At 39.4% G+C, this 27,761-nt stretch overlaps 1 protein-coding gene across 5 annotated transcripts; it reads left to right on the top strand.

The window, feature by feature from the left end:
* Positions 1-842: 842 nt before the first annotated feature.
* Positions 843-25,828, top strand: MTFR1 (mitochondrial fission regulator 1). Of its 5 annotated transcripts, none has more exons than XM_030012092.2 (8): positions 843-896; positions 7,478-7,620; positions 10,957-11,055; positions 16,511-16,629; positions 19,836-20,077; positions 21,871-22,123; positions 22,307-22,475; positions 24,128-25,828. In XM_030012092.2, exons 2-8 carry the CDS (start codon positions 7,555-7,557, stop codon positions 24,185-24,187), a joined length of 1,008 nt encoding a protein of 335 aa, XP_029867952.1. In that variant the 5' UTR covers positions 843-896; positions 7,478-7,554; the 3' UTR covers positions 24,188-25,828. The 5 variants fall into 5 exon arrangements, with proteins under 5 accessions (XP_029867952.1, XP_029867950.1, XP_029867951.1 ...); XM_030012090.1 differs by having other exon boundaries at positions 853-926; XM_030012091.1 differs by having other exon boundaries at positions 859-922.
* The last annotated feature ends 1,933 nt before the right edge of the window (positions 25,829-27,761 follow it).

Raw genomic sequence — 27,761 nt, 5'->3', positions numbered from 1 at the left:
CCGGGCAGTTAAAATTTATTTTACTACGAGCCGATGTTCTTCCTGTGTGAAGGTTTGGGTGTCCCGTCCCCCCCAAGGCGCAAAGGTCTTTCATTTTCACATTCCTCTCCTCCACTCACCCCAGCTGAACTTTCTGAGCTTTGAAACGCGCGAGTTCCCAGCGGAGCTTGGAGAGCCGGGACCTCCTCCCGGACAGCCCTTAGACCTCAGCTCCGCACGGGGAAACGTCCCCCCCGGGCCCCTTGCCCCCACGCCTTAACGGGACGCAGCCGACACCAGCCACGGAGCCACTGGCGGTGCCGCAGCCGACAGCCGCACCCCGAGCGCCGTTAGCCAGCAGCAGCCGCCGGGCAGCGCCGTCAGTTACCGTCGGGTCTCCGGAGCAAGGCTAGGAGACGTCCCCGCCCCCTCCACCCCCCCGCCAGGCCCCGAGCGCTCCCGACACTGGCACTTCCCACGCTCCCGAGAAGCCTGCTCCAGGCAGGCACGCCACTGCCGGGTCGGTAATGACCGGGTAGGGCCGCTGCCGTTCCCCGCTGCCCCAGCGGGAGCCGCGCCGAGGGGCCCCAGAGGCGCGGCCGGGGCCGACCGCCCCGCTCCCGCCACCGCCAAGCAACCAAAGGTAGTTCCCACCCGCCCCGTCTTATTGGAGGCGGCAGGTCACGTGACCAGGCGGTCACGGTGGGCGAGAGGGGCGGGGCGGTTTCACCCGTCTCCTCCGGGCCCAGGGGCTGCCGGGTAAGGTCGCCGCGCCGGCAGGCTGGCGGAGGGCACCCGAGGTCCCGCCTCCCGCGGGCTCGGCGACTATTGGTCGGGCTGGCGCCGAGGCGGCCGCGGATTGGCTGCCGGGGCGAGGAGGGGGCAGCGGGGGTGGCGAGCCGCGGTGGAAGAAGCGGGTGAGGGAGCGCGGCCGCGGCGGACGGCGGGTGAGGCGAGGGCGGCGGCGGCCCCTTCCCCCGGGCGGCCCGTGGGCCTCCCCTTCCTCCTGGGCAGCCCCTCTCGTCGCGCCTCACCCCGGCTTGGGAGCGGTGCGCGAGGGGGAGCGCGACCCGGGCCCGGAGGCTGCTGCGCTTAGCACGCCTCTCCCCGTGTGCTGCGGGCCGCTGCCGCCGGGCAGCGCTCGCCCCGCTCCTCCGGCTCAGCTGGGGCCCCTCTCAGAGCGGGAGCCCCGCGGGGCGGGTGTTGAAGGTCTGCCCTTCCTTCTGTGGGGTCTGCCCTTCTGTGGGGTCTGCCCTTCTGTGGGGTCTGCCCTCCGGAGCTCCCCGGTCGGCGCCGAGGGGAGGTGGGGGTGCAGCTGCTCGGCTGGAAGTGGGTGCGGGCCGCTCAGGGCGGCCCCGCTTATGGCCGCTGTCCCCGGGCAGGGCGGCGGGATGGAGCCGCCGCCTCCCGCCGTGAGCGCGGCGGCGCCGCCGAGGGCCCATCCTGGGCAGGGCAGGTGCCGGGCAGGCAACGGGCTTGCGAAGGTGCCGTGCTTGTGCCGCCTTGCCAGAGGAGCAGAGCAGCGTGGAAACGGCTCGGGGTGTTGGGGTCGAAGCTGTCGTTTCTGCAGGCAAGCTGACCGAAAGTGAAACCCTCGTACGTTGCTGTGATGGGAGTGACAGGTCACGGGAAATCATGTAGATAAAAGATAAGCTGGAGAAGTTGGAGGGCAGTTTTTTAAGGCGGTTTTAAAATACAGAGGTAGCATATAGAGGGAAAAGGAGCCGAGCCTCAAGGGCTCTGGTGCTTAATTTTCCTTTTCTGCAAACTTACGATGCTTACTTTGTATGCCTTTAGTGATACTGCTGCTGGGCTTACATTCTTCTGCAATTGTCGTAAATAAGTAACTTGCTAGGTGCTTGGTTTTATTTTGTTTAACAGGCTGTCGAATTGCCAAATACTGAGCGTGAGTAAAGTTTGAGTGCTGACGTCAACCGTAGGGCATTGATCTCTCTCTGATGGCATCAACAAGACTTCATTAATATTTACGTTCTGTCCTCAGACAGCCGTAGTCCTCTGTAGCTCTTGTGAAGACAAGACTTACAAAGACTAAATGAAAAGGAAATAATTCTGTCTTCTGATACCCACTGCTTTTTACCCAGGAGATAAAGAAAAGAGAAAGGAGTTGAGTTTTCTGCACATCAGCTCTAAAACTTCCAGTTAACTGTTGCTGAATCAAAATAAGTTTCTTAACAGAGGTCACTAGCCGAAATATGATTGCTGTGTGTAGAAACTCAACATTGTTACAAAGGAAGATTTGCGGGGGGGGGGGGGGGGGATTGAACATTTCAAATGCTTTTTCAGACAGATACACCCTTTTGTTAATAAAATTTGCATGCTTTTGTTTCTCAAAGACGTAGCAGAAGGACTGGCATTCACAGCAATGACTAGGGAGGTCTGTACGTCTGGCAGGAAAGTGTAGGTGTATGGTTATGTCTGTATAGCGTAATACCATATGGTTTAGAGATGTTGAAGGATTTCACTTACCTCTCCATGGTATCATATTGCACCATGGAGGTATAATCTCAGCTGAGCAAAGGCTTTTGATTAAACTAGTGTTGAAACACGGATTTTTTTGTTCTCCATCCTTAGTTGGCAAGACAGTGGTAACATAGGTAAGACCTGATGAATATGGTTTTGCACTTTGAGGTATGTGTGATTGGGCTATACTTTTAAGAAAGCGTTAGCAACTTCTATTGCAAGTATGTATTATTTTCAATTCTTGCTTTAGATTTCATGCTGATACTAGCTTAGATAAGCCTTTGATTGTCTCTGTAGTATTCACTGACTTTTATCTCTTTCTGTGTATCTTTCCAAACAGGTCTTTCTGAAAGTAGTGAGGCGCTTCATTATTTGTGGCTTCCAAGCCAAAAAATAGACCTCTGTATTTGGCTATGTGTTCTCTGCCAAATACTTACATTACTTATAACTGGTCTGTGTTGATTTGGGAGAGGGTCTAGTCCTTTATCAGAAGATTCTTCCTGCCTGTTTGGCTTGCTGTTGCTCTGATAGTTTTTTGTTGGCTTTATCTTTCTTTATTATTTCTTTAATACATTTCCTTACGGATATAATTTTGTGAGATGAGCTTGGATCATGTGTCAGTCTTAAAGACTCTGAAGATATGCATGCCCTAGTTGCCTGCTAAAATAAGGAGGGGCCTGCTCTTTTTGCGCGTGATTTTTGATGTGGTTGGTATTCCTTTGAAACCATGCTGCTTTGAAAATTTTGTATTTCTTTATGTTATACATACCCTTTCAATTTACAGACTAGACCTTTCGTTTTTCAGATTTCATGCATTTGTTAATTCTTTGTTAAGGCTGATTTGCTGCACCAAGCCCATTAAGTCATTCTCTTTTATTTTTGTGGGGATCTTATACGAATGAGAGAAACTTCCTTCAGTAAGAAAAATATGAATATCGTATTTCTTTTTAAGAGCGAGAACTCATAATTTGGAAGGGACTTGGACAAATACAACATTGGAAAATACACAGAGAAGAATTTCAATTTGAAAGCAGTTGCATCTGATTTTTCTTTCTTTTCATCTTTCATGTGTAGGACTCACTAGAAAGCCTGGCAAAGGGCTCCATTTCATATTTACTGAGTGGTATGCCTTATGTGTGCAGCCTCCAGAGCCTTTATATTTATTTAATGAACATTTTGTAATTTATAAGTGGTATTATCTTTCAGCTTTGTAGGCTGATATTTGATATGACAGTTTTGAATGAAACCTGCAAAAGTGGTTGAGAAAAGCAGGGGCAAAAGAGAGTTCAAGGAGGCTAAAGTGAGAATCCTGGCACTCAGAAATGTAGACCTCCTCATTTCTGAACCAAGGAATTCCTGCATGTTTCCATATCAGAAAGTAAGTTATTCAGCATTGCTAATTTCTGTGTAAGTAGAGTTTTATAAATGAAGAACCCATGAAATTCCAACCCCACATGCTTTTTGCAGTGAAATGTAATTCTTTATGTTACTACTCTTCTAACCTCTTTTGGTAATCTTGCCTATGATTACTGCTTATTGTTGTAATGGTTTTGCTTAAGCACAGGAGAAGGACCATGTTTTATAGCCATATTACTATCACTCAGGGCATTTTATTGTAGTAATTCAGCTGTGGAAATTTTAGAGGGATTAAACTACTACTATTTTTAGTTTAGGTAGCATAAAGAAGATAGAGGATAAGTAAAACAAGCATCAATATTTTAAAAGAGGTGTTATTCTAGCTTACTAAAAGCAATAAACATACAACTCCTGCTTCTGAAATTGGCATGTGTACAGAGCATGAGAGAAAAAATTGCTAATGGTTTCATTCTTGCTGTTCAGCAGTTTCTTTTGGAATGAACCCTTTCTGTTCTTGGCACATAGAATAATCGTGAAATAACCGAGATTTATGAAGAAAGGTATAGTGCAATAGAGTCTGGAAGAAATGAGTATCAAGTTTGTCTGGGGAAGCTTTTTCCTTTTAGATCTCCTTTTAGATAACAAATTAGCTGGAGGTTGTTAAAACATGGTGGTTTTCCTTAGTGCCAGGAACTAAGGAAACTAATCCAGGAATTGGTTGGTACTCTGCACTCTTACAGATTGACTTCGGTCACTTTCTTCTGCAAAAGCAGAGAACAGATCATAGGCAAGAGCAAGGAGTTGATGACCCCAGTCTTAGGTACTTTTAAGTATTTAGGCTACAGAAGAAACAATGATTTATAATGTGAACTATAAGTCATTTTACTGAAGTAGTTGTTGAATGAAAGCGCTTTTGTGTTTGGTCATTGAAGTCTTGGAACCTGGAATTATAAAAGGCCACCTAAATGTTTTAGGGCGGGATAAGTATTTTGGACTATTCCTGATGCTTTGTGTCATCACGCTCCTGCTTTTATTCCTGGGTCTTTTGGATCTCATTGAACAAGTTTCTAAAAGTAATTACTAATATTTCGGAAATAGCTTTGGCTAATTTCTGAGCTGTTCAAGGTGAATTTCATTAGACACTGTTGTCCTGGATGCTTATAACTTTTCAGAGTTGTCTATAACCTGTTCTAACATCTGCCTCTGTCTTTTCCACCATCCTCAAATGAAAACACAGAATACACTGACCAGCTGTATCACTCATTGCTTTCTTTCCTGTTAATCGTGGCTGTATCTCTTGTCTCCTGCTTACTCCTAATACATGTGTAGAATTTTTTTTATGCCTGTAAGCTGGAATCCATTTTGTACCTTAGCCTTTTTTAACTTACTACGTCATATTTATACTATTCTGTCATCCTAATATTATGCTACTTTTTTTCTGCATCTGCTTTTGTGCCTTTAGTTGGTTGGTTGTCTCGTCAGTTTTTGTGTCATTCCTTTATCTCTTTGCCTCTCAGTTTCTTGAGTTCATGGAAACTCTCTAGACCTGCTCTGATTTCCTCAGAGGAAGTTCTAACACCTTCTTTTCACTTCTGTCCAAATTGTCTCTGTTATTAAAGACTCAGTCCTCCCAGTAGATCAGAAACAAAATAATACCTTTTTTTTTTTTTTTCCACTTCCTGAAACAAAACATGACTCTGATTGCATCTGGGGATTTTTAAACTAATGACTTGGCTATCTATTGAAAGAGCAATGTATCAGGATACAGTCATCCCTTTATAGTCCTATTGCTTGCCTTTTCCAGCCAGCCCTGTCCTTGCTCAGCAATACAGTCTCTACCTTTTTTTCTCTTATGTTTGAATTGTCCTGATATGGCTTCCATTTTTCTTCTCTTTCATTTCCACACTACATGTTCAGCAAGTCTGAAGTTTGGAATGAGGCAGAGTGCATCACATGTATCACACTTTCAGAACAGGTTTCCCCTTTTAAAGGAGCATTCCTGTCTCTTTTATGTCACTGCATGTCTGCAGTGCCATATATGATGCCTTATCTAATATGGGGCATGTAGAAAGACTTTTATTCTTCCTATTTTAAAAAACACAGCAGGTGCAATGTGATCAAAGATCCATACAGTCCATACGGTAGCTTGTCTAAGGGAAGAATAACAGATGCCCAAAGGAAGAATAGATCAAGTAGATGGTAATGCTTCCCTAATAGACTTTTCCAGCTTTCCATAAAGAAGTTCATGACTTATTTATTATGTACAACTGTAGCTTATATTCATGGCTGTTTGGTAAGTAGCCCATTATTCTTCCCTGTAGTTTTTCTTATAACGATTGCAGTTTCCATTCTAATCTCATGGTGATTGGTTCACTTTTTTTTTTTAATAACTTTTTATCTTACATTTTCATTAGTCCTCCTTTAGCTGATAGATTAGTAGTTTCTTCCTTGTTTATTCAGAAACAAAAGAAAATCCTGTTAGGAAATGTTTTTTACTTTCTGTGGTGATGAGAAACTAATATCAGTTGTTTTTTGGTTTGGTTATTTTTTTTAAGCCTGTCTAAAAAAAGATAACTGTAGAGTTGCACTGTTCCTGCCAAGTTTCCACAAGAAGCACATTATTACTAAGGAACTGTAAACTGTTGAAAAAAAAACATTTGTAATGGAAACAGTGATGGTTTAACTGTAACGCTTGTAGGCACTTTCAAACAGCATAGCTTTTCCATCTCTTGACTTTCAAACTTCCCGAGTAGCAGTTCCTTGCTGCTATGTTGTTTTAGTCATCACTCTGTGTATATATATATATAGGCTTCAGCAACACTGTTGTTCATATTACAAATACGTTGCTCAGAGTGGTTCAATAGAGTGTTGTTTCTAGCCTGATACACAAAACAAATGAAAACCTAAATCTATGGCTTCCTTTTTCGTTTTGGTGGCATACAGTTCTCAGTGGTGTCCAAGTTATGACTGGTGTAGAACACAGTTAAAGAAAAGCTACACTATTTTCACTAGAGGAGCAATAAAAACATCTTGATTTAAGTGAATAGTAGCACATATAAATAGACGGAATTTGAAATCTGTCCAACTTTATAAATCACTTGAATTTTTTCAGGTCTCACATCTATGCTATTTCCTGTCATTTTCTTGCATTAGTCATTTTTCCATGTTTCCTTTCTCTCTTCAGTTGTGGGAAAAAGGAGGGAACAACAAAGCTGTCAGGGAATGTAAATGAAGAGAGGTGATCAGCTTTCTGTAGTTTGTTCCTGCATAGAAATGAGTTTTAGATAGGAGTATGGCCCTTTAATCTTAGTGCTAGTCCCCAGCTGCAGGCATTCCATAAGGTTTGGTGCTCACTTAGAGCTGTTGAACACCATCATCTGTCCAAGCTCAAGTGAGCAATCATTTCCCCAGCTTTTTAGTCATTAACTTTGCAACAGCTTTGATTTCTTAAAAATGACACTACTAAAAAATCTTTGTCACCTGTATTAAGTAAATGCCTTCTGAATGCCTGTGCTTTGCATTACTAAGAACTGTTGTCACCTAACATGTCTTGTTTTCAGTAACTGTTTCTAAAGCTTGTTTTTTTAGGAATACATGTAGCAGTTTACTTCTGTATATGTTCCACAACTTGCATCTAAAATTCTTACATTTCTCATTTCAGAAGTACTATGGAACCTCTGCAGCCCTGTAGGTTTGGAAGGCTTAAATCCAAGTTTGGAAAGGCTTTTTCTGTTCCAGATGATTTGCTGGCTTAAGCGCTTAATTAGGATGGCTTTTGAACAAGTTGGATTAAACATGGAATCAGTAAGTGTTTCAAACTTGCTTCATGTTTTCAGAAAATCTGGTGTAGAAAGCACTTCATATATTTTAGTTTGTGCTTATCTATTCCAGCAGAACACTAAGTATACTCAATACTTGCATGATTCTGTATTGCTGAAAAACTTCGACACTGAAGTATTGAGTACTATATGTGTTAAAAATACCATGCAGTTCCTTCTAACTCTAATAACAAACTGTTTTCTTTTTAAACTGCTTTTCATGCTGGACTTCTATGTGTGTTTTGAAGCTGAAGGAAAATTTTCAACTGATTCTTAACAGTAATGTTAATTCTTAAATAATCTTCTTTCTTTGCTCTTACCTTGGAGTTATGAAAAGCCCCATGAAACTGGGATGATGATAATTGTGCTATATTTACCTCTCCTGAAAGTGTTACAGTACATGAGAGCAACGTGGCTGCGTTCTTTACTGGGGAAACAGAGGAATGTGCATGCATAGCTCTCCTCTTGGAGGAAAGTGTGTATTTAGAGTTTTATTTGAATGCTTAGCAGAGAGAGAGATTTGCTACACATCAACTGCTTTGTCACTGGAACCTTTAGGAAGCTGGTTTGAGTGCAACTATTGACCTCAATGTAGCAATCCCTGTAAGTTGTCAAAATATTTTAATGTTTTAACAATGGGGAAATCCTTAACAGCTATGTGCAGTAGTTAGAAGGGCGGTTCTTACTCTGGATTATTGTGGTAGAACCTTTTTATCAATCTTGGGTATCTATGGAGAGCAAAATGTTTATACATGGTAAATTAGAATTACCAATAAGAATCTGTATTTTAGGATTTTATTCGAACTTTGATCTGAGATTTCATGCAGCGTAACTTCGAAAATTCCAAGTATGAGAATATGCTGGACTACTGTGGGTGTTGCTGTGGTCATTGTCAGCAACATCTTTCATCCTAATTAGGGGGGGCAGAACAAGTTTTTAATCTGTTTTCCCCCATTCTCTACTTATATCAAGCTTGTGATAATGCAATTACATTTCCAAATGTCAGCTGTTCTGGACAACAGCAAAATAGTGATGCAATAAGAGGGTATGACTCAGTAGCATTTTGCAGACTTGCTCTGCCAGTGCTTCAAGTCAAGAAGTTGTGTGAACTTGGGTAGAGCAGTGCTGAGACTTCTTAGCTCAGCTGAGCAGTGTGATGACTTTATTTGCACACCTTGTGGCACTGCTTGCATGCAGTTTTTTGAAAATCTTGTCCCGGCATATCTCGAATTACCAAAACTTAGTCATTAAAAGTTTTGGTGCACCAAACCACTGTTGCTGAACAACCCCAAGGGCATTTGGGCACCAGATATTTTTGAGGATCTAGGTGCTAGTCAACATCTTGTCTGTGGTCTGAGCAATTTATAAACAAGTTTTGCCACTTGTTTAAAATGCACTGCACTTATGTTGGTAAGACAGCATCTAGCCTAGGTTCTTTTGCTGTTGTGGAAGTACTTCTGTAATTAATTAAGCCTTCCCTTGACTAGTATCATTTTTTCCAATGCAACATTGCTTTGAGGCTATCGCCAATAGTTCTGCTTCTAACATCAGAATCTGTTGTGAATAGTGAGGCTGTATTACTGCAGTGCTGTTTGTCAGTGACTTTTTCTTGAAGGCTACTGATCTACCTGCTATTTGCTCAGACGTATAGACAAACAGTAGTCACAAATGTGAGGTCTGTCTTTGAGGCATCCAAAATGCAGAATCAATAGAATACTCTGCACTGAAAAAAATTATGTTCAAACTTAGCGGCATATTAAGCAAGACAATGTATGTTTCATAGAATGGATAAAATAGGTCTGAGTGGATTAATGGCAAAGTTGCAGCTCTGATGTGAGGATCTAGCATAGCATATGTGCAGCGCACATTTATTTTGTCAAAATTTACACATTCCAATAAAGCCAGAGGAAAGAAAGATACTTGTTTAGAAATAGGCAAAATGTTTGTGTCACGTTTCTGAGACAACATAATCTGGGGATAAATACCATGGAGCATAAATTTTTCTTTTTAATAGAACCTTCAAAATCTAAGAGTAGTGATCTTTGCTTAGTGTACAAAAAAGTTATTCAGCTGTGTGTTGTGAAACTCCCACAGCTGCACTACACTAATCACATGGGCAATATTGCCATGCCAGATGAGGGGTGTTTCAATATTAATAGCCTGGATTTTATCTAACATTTCTTTGTTGGGCAACCTCCTAACACGATGTTGAGTTTGCTTGAAGCTATGAGCCTTTAAAAACTAAGCTCTGAGTAGTAAATTCATATCTACAGCCATAAATAAACACTGGCCAAGTTTTTTAAATTACCGTACGGTGTTCTAATTGTTTACTAACAACGTACTCTGTGTTAAGAGTCTTCCCGTTACTCTTTTTCTTCTTTGCATTGTTTTTGTTGCCTTTCCCTGTGCTGAAATCTTTTCTGCTTCTCTCTGGGTTTGGTGGTTTGTTTTTTTTTTTTTTTTGCTTCTGTTCTGGCTCATTTTGTAATGTTCTCCTGGGATTTTATTTCATACAACTATGGTAAATGGTAGAGCAAACATTCCCACAACAAAAGAAAGCAAATTCAATCCCTGTTGAAATAATGTAGAAGAAATCTGAATTGCAGTAGAAACAGTTCTGATGAAGCCAGGTGTGTTGAGGTGCTGTGGGCAATTTTCTCTAAGTGAATGGAAGGAGAGAGAGAGATATCTTTTTTTTTTTTTTTTTTTTTAGGACAAAGTTTCATTCTTATATATTTATTTTCCTCCTTTTACTTTTCTTTGCTCTTTAATTTCACAGTTACATTTTCATGCTTATGCTAGCTGACAGTTATTTTTATTAAGACGCTATTCCTGTGTTAGAAGAGCTCTTAATTAAAAAAGAAAAAAGATATTTGGGGAAATGCAGAATTACATGATTTTATGGATTTTTCATGATTGAGTGGCTTTTCTTGAAACCCCTTAAAAAGAGATGTCTGACCCAACGCAGATTCTTTATTGTCTTGAAAATGGACAAATTATGCTTTTGAAGATGCTTCCAACTCTTGAGTCTTTCTGTTATGTGATTTGAATTTAAACTTAATGCAAAGGCTGTCTTGAACTTAAACACCCATAGCTATATTGTAATGACAAAAACAGATTTTGTGCCAATTTGGGTATAGAATGTAAGGATTTCACTGATAAAAATTTCAGTGTATATGTATTATATTCTATTCTAGCATGAAAGGAATAACTTTAAATACGTTTAGCACAAGCAGAGTACGGAAAGATAAGGGAAAACTATTCCAATATGATATAAAAATCAGTTAACCTAACAGCTGGCTTATTTTTCCTTCCCATCTAGGTGCTTTGGTCAAGCAAGCCTTATGGTTCATCTCGAAGTATTGTAAGAAAAATTGGTACTAACCTCTCTCTTATACAGTGTCCAAGAGTTCAGTTTCAGGTAGGTGTTCTCAACAGTTTAGAATACGTGTTTCACTACACTGATAAAGGGATTTGCTCTTGCATCAAAAGGTGTTAAGCAAATATGCAGTTCATTTAAATAAATGACTAGAGGGTTTGTAAAAGCAGAATATGGTAAACTGGGCACATAGGAGAATTAGCTTGCTTCAGTTCTTCCCACTTCCAGTTTAGATTTTTTTCAAATGGGGATTCTTCAGCTTCTGCACTGCCTAAAACCTGAATCCATGTTGCTGTAACACACATAATGAAACTTGAAACAAATTTTTTTCCTAAGGAAATTAAGGAATTTCTAAAATGAGGCAATACAGTATTAAAAAGTTATTCTTCAAAAAACCCACATTCATAAAAGAGAAAAATGCTTGAAACTTATTGCTATAAACAGTATTTGTAAGCTAGGCTTCAGATGCATTTAAAGATGAACAGTGTTACTTAAAAATATTTGGGCAAATAAACAACTTTATCAGAAAGTAAAAAATTAGTAACAAGATAACATGAGTACCCTGGGTTTTATTTGTTTTAAATACAAGGCTAGCACTGCATAGGTGAAAGGGGAATATCAATTCTGTGTAGCTTTCTGACTTGTTTGCTTTTAACTTCAACTGCGTATAGTAGGAGGGTAAAGAGTGAGGGTAAAAGCTTAAGGAGGAGAAAACCCTTGCTTTTTATAACAAGTCCTTCAGGAACAGATGGAAAAATGGAAGCTGTTACACATAATCTCTTCAACTCTGTGTGTGTTAGGGATAGGGGGTAGGTATAGAATTGGAGAAATTTAGTGTCTGAAACTCAAGCTGAGAGGGGAATGTTTCTTGGGCTGAGCAAGGGTGGGGAACATAAAGATGAATGGTGGGAATCGTCATCCACACTAAGACAAGGTAATTTCCACACAGCTAAATTTTTCACTGTTTAAATTAATTTCTTTAGCCTATACGAAATATATGAACAATATTTAGACTTGAAATTATAGTAGCAAAATCAGATAGTTCAGATTACCACAGAAGCCTTTTTGGTGTGACAGCGAAAGCCATGCTAACATTTTGCCTCTCTTAAATAATTACATTGAGAAACTAGGGGGGGCAACCATCTCCCACTACTAGTGGCTTTGCGGGGGTGGGGATTTGTGCAGGTGAGAAGGACAAGAAAATGACATGCTGGATTTAAACTTTTGGTTATATAATTCGTAGTAGTTATGCCAGCAATAAGGCTCTGTGTGCCTCAGATCTGAAAGGAAGTCCTCCTATAATGCATCTGATTTTCTGCACTGTAAAGGCCATACAAGGGAAGATGATGCTCATTTGCAAATAGTTAGCCAAATACTGCCTTCTCTTAATATGGTACATAAAAGAATTCTGGTTTATGTTCTTGCAAAGAGCTGTAAGACACATCTGGGGAATCTGTTCCTGAATATTTTTAGTGTTAAAATAAAAATACAAGTATGTCTTCTTCTGAATTCTGTGTTAGAATAAATAAAATATTTGCCCTTTTTCCTCTTAGACAGTCAGCTTTGCGTAGATTTTGTGCACACTAATTATAAACATTCATCTTCTATTAGATGAAAGGAAAGGATCCTAAAAACAGAAGTACAATTGTCAGAGTTGGTTGAATTAAAAATACGAATTTCAAAATTTGAGCCTTGAAACACATTAAAATTTATATGGTTTATGCAGGCTTTAAACTATTTTAATATATAAACTGCTGAACATGTAAAAGTGTGATGCTAACATCTGTTTTTTATGTCTTTATCTCAGCATTAAGATTCTATAGTGAAGTTCAACACTGCTCTCGATTGTTTTTATGCTGTTGCAACTGACGCTTTCCTATAGCTGTCTCTTCCTCTTTCTTTCTTGCCAGCTTTAGCTATATTATGAAAGGACCATGCACTGAACCTTGCTGTAAGTCACTTTATTTAAAAACCAAAGCAAACCTTACTTGCCTCATCTGAGGGTGCATGTATATCATCAGTGTTTCTAACTTCATCTAAGAGCAACAAACTTTCTGCAGGTCTCCATTTTCCTTATGATAAATGGATAAGAGATACTGAAAGAATATCTCTGTTATGTTCATTCTTTCTTCTCTTCTAGCATACTTTTGTTCAGGTAGTCTGAAAAAAAGAGTAGTAGCCTAACATTTTGATAGAGGTCTACTGACTGTTGTAGCAGCTGTATGGATCTTGCCATAGTGAACTTTAAATTAATTGCTAAATGCTGCTTATGTATTCAGTAAGCGGTGGCAGAGCTTACCTTATATCCTCTATATGGCATGAACAAATGAAAATGGTTCATATAGTTCTTTTGTATGTCATATTTTTTAGGTTTATCTGTAGTCTTTAGGAGAAAATAAAGTTAAACTTATCAATATTGCCTCGGTAGATTCAACCAAACCTACAATACTGTTTCTCAAGATAGTATCCTTCAGCTACACCATCTCTGTTCTAGTCCCATGCTTCTCCTGTTTGTCTGATGGAAACCTGATAACTCAAAAGAAGTCTCCTAAGGAATCGGTGTGCATGTAGCAAACATCAAAATTTACTGGACTAATTTGAAAAATCATAGCAAGTTTGTCTTACTTGAAGAAGTATTTCCAAATGTTTAATCTCTAACTGTATTAGTAATTTGAAATTAGAGTTTTTATTCTGTCCTTAAATGTATAAAAATACTTGTTGTGCTTTCAGCTTCTGGAGCAAACAGAAAGTAGGAAACCTGCTTTGACAGCCTTTGTAGCAGTGTTTCTGTAGTGTAGTGGTTATCAAGTTCGCCTGACATGTGAAAAGTCCCTGGTTTGAAACCGGGCGGGAACACTGGCAAGGCTGACTCTTTGGGAGTTGGACCCAATGATTCTTTATGGGTCCCTTCCAACTCGAGATACTCTATGATTCTATGACATCAGCCAAAACAATACAGCGTGTTTAGTCTTTTCTTCAGAAATTAATGGAGTAATGGGTCCGAAACCCATAGGTGTGCCCTGTGTGTGTGCAGCGTACATACACACTAAAATAGGCAAAAAAGCCTGTGAAGAAGCGGAGGAAGCAGCTACGTAGTTTCCAGAGAAAGAAAAGCAGGCTACTTTCACTGTTTCATTCAGTTCCTGCCATCCAGTAGAATTGGATTTCAGCTCTCTGTTCTCCATTTCAGGTGCTGGCAGAGCATTTGTCCAAGTTTTCTTCAGCTGAGATTAGCTGGAGGAATAGGGTAGTCACAGAGTTGTTTAAGCATCGTTCTACAGACAGGCGAAGGTTTTAAGAGATGGGTGTTGGCTTTTAACCTTTAAATTAAAGTAAAAAATCTTGCATTAACTTGAAAATTGAAATCCATTGCTGTGGAAGGCCTTGTTGTTTTTAGGGGTAGAGAAAAGAAACATCTGTATATGGGGTAACAAGCAGATTCTGTTTACATATAAATACAAATAAAAAAGAAAGAAGAAACTTGCATCACAATATAACAGAAGGCATGCTACTAAATGTTGGATTAGAAGTTATTTATCTCACAATGCAGGAAACCTGGCAGTGGTAAATGCATTCCTTACTGTTGATTTATAAAATTATTTTTGATGCAAGTATGTGTAGTGCCTTTATTTAAATGTGGCTTCAGTCTTTTCACGGTAATAGTTCCTCATGTGGCCATTACCATCAGGAAAATCTGTATCACCTGCAAGAAGTGGCTAAGGTATTATGGATTTTTTTAAATTGCCATTAACATTAATACAGATGCTGTGGTCATGAAAATTTCTTTTTATTTTAAAAAAGAAAAAAGCCAAGGAAACCTCAAACAATGAAAATCCTAACATGCAATATAGTATTCTCTAGACTGTTTTAAAGAGAGGCAGACTGTGATGGTATTAGGCACAACTGTTAATGCGATAAACATATTACCATCTGTGCTGATGCTACCTGGAAAAAACCCTGTTGTTTCCAAATGATCTGATGGTGCCAATACACACTCCTGGGAGCTGTGATAAAGGCTCACATACAAGTTGTGAGAGTGTGAGGTGAAGATGACTAATCTCGATTTCCAAAGCTGTTTGTAACAACTGCTGGGGAAAAAAGAACCCGAAACCCACAACTTCTATCTTCCTGGGACTTCTGTATCAAAGGCTATAACTAAAATATCTGTGGATGTTCTTCAGAAATGGTTTCACCTCATCCAGACTGCAGTCCTACTGTGATAGGTCTGCTACAAATTCAGGTTATTGCTAATGTTTCATAGTTTTTGCTACATAATAGTTTCCTCTTACAGAGGTGAGTTGCCTTGAAAATTGACCTAAGTGCTAACAGGCTGGATCCAAGCTGTCTTCACAGACTGTTACAGACTACCACCATCTTTGTCAGTATTACTAGTGTCTTGGCCACAACCAGCAGCAGGCAGCACTTAAACAGCTGCAATGACTCATGTGCAAATTTGGCCTGTGGATTGTATGTAATACAAGCAAAAGAGGTGGCATAGTTGCATTGGAGATAAGTAACTCAAGGTGACAGACTGAGCAGAAATTACTGAAAAATGTTTCAGTAGCTTTTATCTGCTAAGATACTGAGCCCAGGCTGCTCAGTAGTCCAGTGACTGAGTACACATGCCCTTGTCTAACCCAGGGAAGCAGCCAGTATTTCCAAGTAGATTTGAAACCATTTTGTATAGTTGTGGCTATGGGGCATGTATTGATGGTCCAAACAATTTTTCAGATCTCCATTCAGGTCACTTAACTGTAAATCTAAGAAAGGTTCCAGTCTCTGTAGCCTTGCTCATCTTTGGCTTCAAACAGCTATAAAGCTAATGGCAGAACCATGCTGGAAAATGGTCAGTTTGTTTGGCATGCTGTAAATAAGATTGTTAGCAAATAGTGTATTCTGTTATGATTGCACCCTACCTCTCACTCAAAGTCTTTGTGATTTCTGAGCTAGTAGAAATGGCTTTTTGCTTCCCACCCCTCCCGGTGTAATGTACACACCTTTACAGAAATTCTGGAAGTTGGAGGGGAAGGGAAACATACTTCAACAGAATTTCACTTTCAAAATAATACTAAAATCAGAGCAAAAGGCTTAAGAAGTACTAGTAGCCTTAATGTCTTTTTTAACTACTGGTCATGAATATAATTTAAAAACATATTATTTGAGTTAGTATAGCAAACTACTTGAGAATGTTTGTTTGTCTTTAAGGTAACAATTTGCATTGGATTTGTAGTGTTAAGTAGTGTCATGTGATAGTATGCGTAGTTAGCCGTGAACCTCAGTAAAGTGTTCAGCAGACTAGATTGAATAGTTTGAAGTCAGTGAAATGGTTCTGGGCTAAGCCCAGGACAGAAATAAGTGTGCTAAGTCTACAGATGTGTTTCATGCATGTATGTGTTAATAGTTACATGTAGCCTCACTAAAAGCATTGGGTAAAATAACTGTGACTTGGGCTGGGAATAGTGACTCTAAAACCTTCAATCTTGTCTTTAAAATTTAGCTTACTTCTCATGCCACAGAAGGAAACCATCCTAATCAACTTAGAGAAGATGCAGTGGCATCCTTTGCAGACGTGGGATGGATTGCTCAGGAAGAAGGTGAAGTCTCTACAAGGCTCAGGTATGCTCTGCAAATCTTCTCTTTGAACTTCTGAACTGAGAGAAGGAAACCTAGCTTCTCTCCAATGAGAATCTACTGTGCATTGCAATTAATGGAGAGCACTTGAATGCTGGGAGAAGAGAGAGGGAAGAGTGATAGAAAAGGTAGGGTCTGGAAGAGAAGTAGTAGAGGTTAGACTAACAGGATTATGAATGAAAGACTGGTTTGAGAGGATATAGCGGATTGACTTTACACAAGGAAGACTGTTTTTTGTCTACTTATTTATTGCAAAGAATTGCATGTGACAGCTTCAAGCAACCTTGTCCCCGCAAAAATGTGTGCTGTGGTATGGTACAATTGCTAATGCTGATTCTCCATTTCTCCCGAGATTTTCATTAATGTGGGGTGGTGTACTGTACAGCTTCCTAATTAGTAGGAATGGTCATCCTGACAATCCAATAATTGGCACGTTGTTTTTCACCTTTCTGGTTAAGGTTCTGCAGTCTGCTAAAGGCAATTAAAAAATTATGGTTTATATTTCATCTTTAATCTTTGTAACGAAAACTGGCAGGGAAGCATGTGAGTACCTGTGTCCAGAATGATGGGATAGGTACTGCTGGGTTGGACCAGGAGTACTACGTAGCACTGTAACTGCAAGAAACAGGTTGGCTGAAGTGATGAAGTTCTGTATTCCAGCCTACCCAAATTGCCGCTCAGACTAGCCAGAAACAAAGGTTCGGTTCTGTAGCGCAGAGGAAGTTTTTCTTCTAAACAAACTAACCTTTCAGAGAAGGGCACAGATTGTTGGCTTCAGAGATTACTGGAGGATACTGTTCTTAATTTGAAAGCATGAAATAGGTTAGTAATGACCTAGATGCCCTCCAACATGACTTGCCACAGTGAAGCTTTGCATAACAAACATTCTGGCACTGCTACATTAATTTCACAGACTCGGAGGGGAGTCACAGAAATCAATGCTGGTTTGGGAAACACTATTTGTAAAGTCTCTTTGATGCAAAGGAAGTTAACTGGCCAATACTACTTTTGTTTGCACAGAAACATTTTGTTTAAGGATTGAACTGTAAAGCTATTATGTTTAATGGAGACAACAGGGAGAATAGCTCTTTGGTGCTTCAAAGAACCTATTAGGAAAGATGTAGGATGTAGGACTTGCATATTTGCTGAGATGTCTGCATGTGAAGGGGGGAAGGGGGACAGATGGATGTGGGATGGGACTAAAATAATCCTGCAGATATATAGTGACCTTAAGGCAAACAGCTTATAATGAAGCATGGTAAGTGAATTACTTAGCAAATACGAGTATTTCAATGTGCACCGTTTATTATGTCTGTACACAGTATTATGTAGTGGAGCTTGTATGCATTAGGTGTTTTCCAGGCATTTGAAATTCTCTGTTTCGACAAGATCACATAGGTGTTACTGTTAAATATCTATTCACTGTATAAATCAGTAAACAGTCTTGCAGATATAGTTTTTTTCTGTGAATGCAGTTTTATAGAGGAAGCAACTAAATGACAAATCATTTTTCCCCTACCCCTAGTCAAAGCAGTAGTGACAATTCATGCATAATGTTTTTCCACAGTGTTAGATTGCAATCAAGACATTTCCTTAAAACACCATTACTGCTCTGAGCAGAAAATACCCTTTGTTTTTTAGCTATTCTGCTTTAAAGAGTTTCTAGAAGGCAGGTTTTAAAGAGTAAAGTGACCACTGGCTCCTTCCACCTTACTTATTTAGGGAGAGCAGGGAGATGGTTGCTATAGGAAGCATCCTGTTCTCTTCTCGGCTTTAGTTGCTCTCTCTTCCAATCTAGTTAACAACACCTAAATTTTAACATCCTTGATAATACTCAATTCTGCTTGATCAAATTTCTGCAAGTTGTACCGATGTTTTCTGTCACCCTTGTGGAAGACTCAAATGTGTATGTAATCACAGATTGAAGTGGTCAGAGCACAGGGCTTGTTCTAGCCTTAAATCTTGGCTCTTGCTTTAAGTCTAGCACAACTGCAGATCTAATGTGATGTGCACCCAGAGTACCTTAACCCATGCATCCAGGGCGGTGGGGCTCTTAAGCTGTATTAGTCTGGAGCCATTCTACACATTTTGAAAAGTTCTATCACTAGCCACTGTTTTTACTCTCATGTTTGAATAAATAATGGCATCCAGACCTGCCTGAGAAGTTTTCGGATTGAAGTTAAGGAGGACGGAGGAGTTAAGTATGTGGTCATATTTTGCGGTTATAATGTTTACGATAATCTGTTGTCATTAATCCTTATCGATTCTACTTATAGAATAGTTTGGGTTGGAAGGGACCATTAAAGGTCATCTAGTCCAACCCCTCTGCAGTGAGCAGGGACATCTTCAACTAGATCAGGTAGTCAGATACTTGAGATAAACTGTTTAAAAATGTTCCTGTCTTCAATGAATATAACCTTTCTTAAGTGCTTATTTGACTGCAGATGCTCAGTAATGCCTCAGTATTTAACATAGCCTGAACTTTGGTAAGTAATAAAGGCAGGCAACAGAGTTGCATTTTCTTGCTCTTATGGGAAAAAGGAAGGAAGCACATAGATTCTACAGTTTTAAAAACTGTATGAAGTTTTTTCTCTATAGTTTTATTTCTTGTGTTAGAAACTAGATAAAAGACCCTTTCCCATTTACTGATAAGCAGCCTCTGCATCACTAAGCTGTTCCACATACTCCGTACTCCCAACACTGCTAAAATGGAGGACTGTCCCTTCAGAAGTCCGAAAAGTACAAAAATATGCTGTGGAACTAAGAAACTCTTCTTTCTTCTTCAAAGGAATCAACTACAAGTGACTATTTGCAGCCCATAGGGGAAAAAATGGTAGCATTTGGGTAAAAAAAAGTTTTATTCTTAATTCCAACAAAAAATACAATAGGTGTGAGGCAGAGAAGTAGACTGGGGGTCAGGGGGAGATGTATTCCTTTTTTCTCCTGAAATCAAGGATTCCACAAAAAGCTAGCTAGGGCAAGAGAAGAAATACAGATAGCAATGCAAACAGAAAGGATGTGAAGCTCTGATTTATTTTAAGCTATATAGTGTCTGGGTGGAAGTGATTTGTGTAAAGACAAGTTTGAAGTTGGGCCGTCAACTTGTATTCCTTATTTGTATGTAACGTTGCTTTAGTTTTTATCTATTACAAAGCCTTTAAAAAAGGAATCTTGTGATATTTTTGTTACAGGTCAGAAGTTTGGTCAAAAACAGCCCAGCCTCTTTCAGGTGAACTACATCATTCTGGAAAGTCCCCATGCAGACAGATATCCTTACAAAACCCACTGGAAGAAGAATCAGTGTCCAGGAGCACAGTGTCCACAAATGAGGAAGCTCTGCAGAAGATCAGTGCTCTAGAAAATGAACTAGCCACTTTAAGAGCACAAATAGCCAAAATTGTAATCTTGCAAGAACAACAGCACCTGACAGCAGGTATTAAACTTGCTGTACTATTAGCAAAAATTAGTTAATGAATTTGTCCCTTTTATAATCAATAATTTGCTAATTCGTTTTGGTGAGATACTGCACACGGAACACTTCTCCATATTGTTTTGGTTAGTTTGGTAGACGGATGTAGCATACTAAACAAGGGATACAGAATAGGTCTTGAAGACAAGAGATCTGCCAGATTTTCTGTGTTTTCTAGTATTCCAAAAGTCTTCATGTTTGTGTGAAAAAGTCTGCCAGAATTCTGAATCTGTGGATGAGTAAAGAAGTATTGAACAGCTTTCAGAGCAAATCTCATGATACACATGATGGCTTAAACCAAACTATAAGAATGTAACTTAATTACTAACACCTAAGTCTTCCCATCCAGTAATGAAATAGGCTCTCTGATATCATAAGGTACGTATATCATACAAGATGCTAGGTACACTTCTGGAATATGTAATATACATCTCAAGTTTTTGAAATAATTAACAGAAAAGGAGATTGTTTACTGGAATCATCTCTGGGATCAGACACATTGTCCAGATGGAACCAAAAGTGGTGCACTGTTTCTCTTAGTAAACAGAATAATTCTTTTTTTCCTGAGTTTCTTTCTCCTCTTTCCCTTACCTCTGACTGCCTTCCAGTTCTAAGTCTACCATCTCCAAAGATTAGTGAGAGATGGCCCTTGTTGACTGCAGCTGACAGCCATTTGGTTTTCACTCTTTCCTAAGGTCACTTAGCAAGTACAGTATTGCCTATGTTTATGTATAAAATCATATTCTGCTTCTTCAGATGCTCTTTAGTTTTTGTCTGTGAACTGACAGCAGTTTATTTTTCCTTAACTGTTCATATTCAACACTATGAAATAGTTTTAAGGATCATGTGGTTTCACTCTGGAATTGTACTTATTGTGCAGTTTTGTGAAGTAACTAACAACTTATTTTTCATCGTTTTCCCTTTACCTCTATTTACTAGGAAAATTAAATTTTATCATCTCTACCTCCCTCTTCTGGTAGAATGTGGTAATGACACCGCGTGTATGCCTACATGTACACAGAAAAAGACTCCTCTGTATTATCTGTATATGTATCTTTACACACTTTATACTCCAAGCCTCAAAACTCTGGTTTGATCTGGTTTTGCTGATTTCTTTAAAGATGCATTTGAGCAGAGGTTTCTTCATTTATTTGTCAAGTTATTACTGATATTATAACATCAATTTTTACCTAAAAAGTACAGGGAACTTGAAATCAAGATTACTGTGAGAATCTCTATCTCCAGACAGATGATTAGCTGGCCTAAAAATCCTTAACCTCAGAGAGCTGGAATAAGCTTCAATTTAAGCACGATATGAGCTCTGAAATTTACATTCAAACATCTTGTAATTTCTTATTTGTGATGGTAAGTAGGAAGAAACACTCCTCACATGGCAGATTTTGTGACTTCCAGCTCAGTACCTGCCTCTTGGACGAAAGTGAAATACTGGTAATGTTAGGAGCAGAACATAACTAAAAGACGTCGTGATGTCCATCCCATTGCAGTAAAAACATGAATGCACATAGAACTTGAACTAGAAATTCAAAGAAAGCTTCTTACTCTTGGAGAAGGATTTTTATGCGGCTTTTCAGTTGAGTCTCCTTAGGTGGTTTAGGAATGAATAAATTATGTGATAATCTAAAGAAGGCAGAGGGGAGGCAATTGAAGTTATTACAGTTGTATTCTTACCTGAGCATCTGAGAGATATAAGGGGGATTTACAAGTAAACTGATGTGTAATGCATGTTTTATTTGTAGTTGGGTCAAGTCCAGCTGCTTCAGCTGCTATCCCTGTTGCACCTCCACCACCGCCACCACCTCCTCCACCACCACTCCCTCCCCCAGGTCTACAACAGAGTATGTCTGCAATTGAACTCATTAAAGAAAGGAAAAACAAAAAAATGAACTCTGGACAGAATCTGACAGAAAATGGGCCAAAGAAGTCTGAAATACCAAACATGCTAGAAATCCTCAAAGACATGAACAGCGTGAAACTACGCTCAGTGAAAAGGTAGTAAATATAAATAAATATCAGTGTATTAACATTTGCATTAATGATTTGGTTTTATGACTCAGAACTATTTTAAGGTGAGAGAGATGCTGATGTAACATCTGACACACAGAACACAAAAGCATTGACAGTTTCTAAAGCTTTGTTTTGGACTATGTTAATGCTTCTCATTTTCTTTTCTAGATCATCAGAAGGTACAAAATCTAAAGTGGCTGACCCTACAGATCCTGCAGCATTAATAGCAGAAGCGCTCAAAAAGAAATTTGCGTATCGATACCGAAATGATAGCCAAAGTGAAACAGAAAAAGTTATTCCAAAGACTGAAACAAAGACAAAGACTGAGGTAGTGCTGGTGAGTATTGTGATTCTGAACACATGCTTGGACTAAATTATAGTTGTTGTGAAAGCCAACGTATGTCTTTCTGGCAACATATGCAAATACCTATGAGTTAGCATCCCTGTTCACAAAACCCAATGAAGTACTGCCGATATGCCAGGAGTTGTGGCAAATCATATGTTTTTAGTATCAGGTCTTAAGATTGTGTGTACTCTTTTGACCCTAGGGCTAAAAAGCCCTGTTACAGCATAAAAAAAAAAAAAAAAAACCACAAAACAAAAAATATTTTCTGTTGCCACAAGCATGTGATATTCTGGAAACTTGATTTCTAAGGACTCATACCAGAATCAAATCTGAACTGAGTTTGCCTGTTATTACCAACCTTAACCATTCAGACAGCATAAGTGAAATTTTGAAGCAAGATCCTGAAAGATGTCAGCCATTCCTAGGAATGCAGAAAGCAAATTGTTCAGAATGCCTGCGGGATCTTGGTATAGGCAGTTTCTTCTAATAATTGGAAATCCTCAGCAAATAAAAGCAGTTTCTTTATAGTGTGAGAATGCTAAATTGAAATTATATTTAAAATCCACATCATGGTGCAAGTTAATGGCTTCTAGTTTATTTAAGATTGATTTGAAATTGAAGTAGGGGGTTTTAAAGTGGTGAATGTTCAAGATGCAAGTTTCTAGCAATACACACTTACTTAAAAAACAGGCTAGTATAGATCAGTTTTGTTAGTAAGCAATCCTTGAAGCCTTGTGCTATAGAACCAGAGAGGAAGAGTAAAGAGTTATTTTTTCCTTTGCACATAAAACTCTAAAAGCTGGCTGCACTCTGAATTAAGTTCTGAGGAAAATAAGATTCCCAAGCCACAAATCTCAGAACTTCTGAGTACTTCAGCTTATTAATGTTGACTTACTTGCCTTCTGGTTTAGGCCTTTAACGTATATTCCTGTAATGTTCAGGCTGTTCTTCATAACTGAAAGGCTAGATATTCCCCAAGAATCAATCACTTTTTTCCCAGCATCTCTGGGGCTTTAAGGAAAAGAACGTGAGCTGGCAATGTTTTATTCACACATAGGTTTTTCATGACTCCAATTTTGAAATTTACAATCCATCATTTGAGATTAAGGATCAAGTCCTCAAAAACGAAGAAAATTGCAGGTTTTAATTTGTTAAGTGATAGAATGTTGATCCATAATGTGCTAATAAACATCTGTCATCAGTTCCTTATCAATATGTGACTTCTTTGCAAGATCAGTCCTCATATGATATCCTTGTATGATACAGTTTTTAAAAGGACTTGCACAAAAATGCAGGATAGAGTAACAACAGAAATACTGTTAAACTGCCACTAGAGCTATTGGTTGTCAACGTGTAAAGATAACTGTATCTATCTTCTTTTGCTGTGGCAGTGACCTATCTCTAGTCAGAGCTGCTCCAGCAGATGGTTAGCTGCCTCATCTAAGAGATTTCAGCTGATTGCTGACACAAGTTTCCCTTTACTTTGTGGCTGTGAAGGGGGTGAAATCCACATGCAGAGAAGCAGGTTGATAAAGGAAATTATTTCTGCCCAAGTTCTAATTTGACTTACAACTTGGATGGATAATAGTTCGACTAGGTTTCTGCTGAAAGCAATCTGAATGTGTTTCTCGTTTCCTTCTCAGTTTGGACCGCACATGCTGAAGTCTACAGGAAAAATGAAGACTTTAATTGAAAAATCCTAATGTATTAAGATCACTACGTGCAAGACTTCAGCTGTTTTGTCTGAAATCTTTTACGTTGCAGATAGCACTAGTACAGAGTGGTCTCTTACAACACAGGAAAAACTTAATGTGACATGTAGAATTAAGGCACTAAACATGTTTGTATGTGATTTATCAAGGGGAATAAATTTGACCATTATACTCAGGTATTAATTTTGTATTAAAACCTGGCTTTCTACTCAGACTTACATGGTGGTTTTAGTTTATTAACACTAAGTTATATATACAACATTCTTTGTGCATAACTGACCACCTTAAAAATTTGTGTACATGTTAATAATTATAGTGATAGACCCTTAAGATAATAACAGTCATTTGAGCTCTAACTATAACTTGCACTACAATGTTTAGTTTGATACTGATTTTCTCATGTTGAAGTCCTTCTTTTAAACTTAATTTTAGCAAACTTTTAGCCCAAACAAAACCTGAGTGCATTCTGCTTCCTACTGAAAGAAAATGAAAACTTAAATCTGCTGCAGAGGGCACCTGGTATGAGACATTTTAAGTAGTAGCACATTTTTGTGCAGAGTTTTTTTGTTTGTTTGTTTCAAATGAGCTTGCAAGGGTAAGAGAGCAAAACCTACTTGTATCATCCTGTGGCCAACAAGTGAGTGAGTGTGTGACAAATGAGTAAGTCATGCTGTGGGGGCCTCTGTGGCTAGGTAGTCCAGCGAAATTGAAATAACCAGCAGATAGCAGCAGAGTAAAATGATTAATGTCAGAGTATGTGTTAACTAGCATAGAAGTGGTGTAGATAGGAAGAAAGGTACAAGTACTGTGGGGTGCAAGTTGCCAAAAGTATGTTGCTCATCTCAGCTGTGCTAAGAGATGCTCATGGACACCTTTTTATCCCCAGCTGTCTTGGGTCCCTGGATAGGTTTCTAGCAGCTGGGGACTGCACAAGCCCTCATGGTCCTATTTGCAGGGAAGAGATAGTATAAGCTGTTGCACATAACCTGTTTTCCAGGGGAAGCTCTTTTGGGGTCATCCCATAGCAGGTATTTGCTGCCAGACCTGTACAGAGCTAGTTCATTAACCAACCACCTGAGCTCATGGCTCTAGCCACAGGTGTAGAAAGAGCTCCAGCTAAAAATAAAATTCAGGTTGAAAAAAGCTGTTTAGGAACCAGAGAGCTACAACTTAGCTGCACACTTAAATGAAGCCAAGGTTTGCTCTGACAAAGAAAAAGCCGAGTCTGGGTATTTCAGTGTTCTAAGTCAATCTGGCTACTGGAAAAAGTACAAGTGCCTTTCAGAGCTTCTGTTTTCTAGGAAAAGAAAAAAGCAGCACTTCTTAAATACAGACAGCTGAATGGCTCAGATGAGGTTCCTGAAGATGACTGAAGCTTTGCTGCTTATAACTGGAATGTAGACTGTACAATCGAGGAGGATGTTTTCTGGTGCAAAACTTGAAATGGTGTTAATATGTACACAATGTAACTTCCTTCTAAAATGCTCTGCCATCAGCCTTATGGATAGGCCATTAAATCTTTGTGTTCTTTGAAATGCCTTTAAAACACCTTTTTGGCAGTTAATTTTGGTTTCAAGTTTTGTATTTAATGCTCTACTGCCACTATATAAAATTAAAAGCAGTTAAAGTAAACATTGCCTATGTGATTTGTGGTACTCTACAAATAATAGCAGCCAGATAGCACCCACAATAAAGTATAGTTTACATTCTGTTAATAGTGACTATAAATCAATGTAGTGACAACTTACATGCTTCTCCTTCCAGACTGGACTACTTACCTTGCTGTGCAGCAGGAATAACAGTAGAATTAGTCGTAGAACAGCACAGTACTGTTAATTCAGTTACATTCAGATTAAAAAAAAAAAATTATCAGGAACCAGTGAGAAGTTTATGCCTCACCACAAAACAAAACAGGAAGGTACTCATTCAATGGTCTCTCCATCCCCTGGTGGTACACTGGATTCCCCGAGAGTCCCTTGGTGTGGCACAACCATCCCCCTCCCAAAAGGCCACAGCTTCAGAACAGCTGTCCCAGAAAACCTCTGCTGAAGTTTTCTTCTTTCAGAGACAAAACCTCTGTTGAACATGTTTCTAACATTGACAATAATGTAAGTAAAGTTCAAATGAAGTAACTCAGTCCAATAAAATCACTAACTTGGAAAACTTAGGATATCACTTGACCTATTAAACTAGGCTAAAACATGAGAAAAACCCACACCAAACATTGTCCGTTTGAACTGGTGATGTGAGGTGCAGGTATCCAGCAGCCCAGAAATACACAAACATGTGGCAAGCCTTATTAGTCATCTGCCCAAGGAAACAAAATCACAAAGCTGCCATCAAATAATTTATTTTATACTTTTCTGTACCTTAATTTGTATCTTTCTACTTGAAATCTTTTACATATACAGTGCCGCTGCCCGCAGAAGAACACCTTGAGCAGAAGTACTCAAACTAAGGACATTCATGCACACCAGGCAGAGACCTCAGACATAACCTAAGGCCTGTTTGTATCTGTCTTGTGTATGTGAGTGAATAGTGCAGCCCACTGGGAGCAGAGCTGTAGACTGAAACAATTTATGGTGGGGAACTGGCCTCCACCCTGTGACATATTTCTAGACTCACGTGGGCCGACGACTGGATGTTAGGGGTTGTAGCACATTAGGTATGCTCCTGGTGCATGCGTGCTCTCAGCTCTCACATGAAACATTGAAGCTGTAGGAATGTTGAAGTTCAATGTAGATTTGTAGAAGGCATTTCTAGACAGCATGTTCAAGAGAAGGCATTCATTTTTTTGTGGTTTGGGTTTTTGGTTTTTTCTGTAATTCAGTCAAATGTCAGAAGCTTCCACGTACACCAACAGACGGGATTAGAACCACTCTTTCTAAATCCAGCCTGGTAGGAAAAGACAGAAGCCCCTTTCCAGGAAAGGTGGCTTTGAACAAAACTACTCACATTTTACTCTAGTACCTTGACAAGCTGTACTGGTTCCTATCAGAGCAGATGACAGCAAGACTGCACAATGTTAAAGAATCACAGGTTGTTTATAAATATTGTACTGAAATATTGCTAGATACGTATTTGTAAATGCATTAATTTTAGTTTTCATTAAAATTACATATTAAAATATGCTTATAAATAGCCTGTAACAGGTAGCAAAATTTATATTGCTGTTGAGGCCCTGTCTTTAAACCAATTCACATTTTAAAAAAAAAAAGTGAGTCACAGAAGACATCATCAGATACTGATTTTAGTGGTTGTTTGAAAATAGCTGCAGGCTTGGCATATGTTTTATTCAAAAGCATGGAAAAGGAATCCATACTTTTCCACGCTTAACCCTACAAATCTGCACAGGCTGTAAGGGAGCTTAGCTGCAGTCTCTCTGTAGTAAGTTACTCACATGCAGGTGTTACCTCTTCATTCCAACCACCACTGGCAAGTATCACCCTTTCAAAGACAACCTGTTAAAATAAGGCTCTTCTGTTACTGCAAGTTATAGCCAAAGCTCATTGTCCCATTTGATCCTTCTCTGTTGAAGTCAGACAACAGCAAGAACTTGGACTGA

This window comes from Aquila chrysaetos, chromosome 4, assembly GCF_900496995.4.
Source record: "Aquila chrysaetos chrysaetos chromosome 4, bAquChr1.4, whole genome shotgun sequence".
Classification (NCBI taxonomy): Eukaryota; Metazoa; Chordata; class Aves; order Accipitriformes; family Accipitridae; genus Aquila; species Aquila chrysaetos.
Note: the sequence above shows the minus strand (reverse complement) of the source record. Positions and strands in the feature narration are given on the sequence as shown.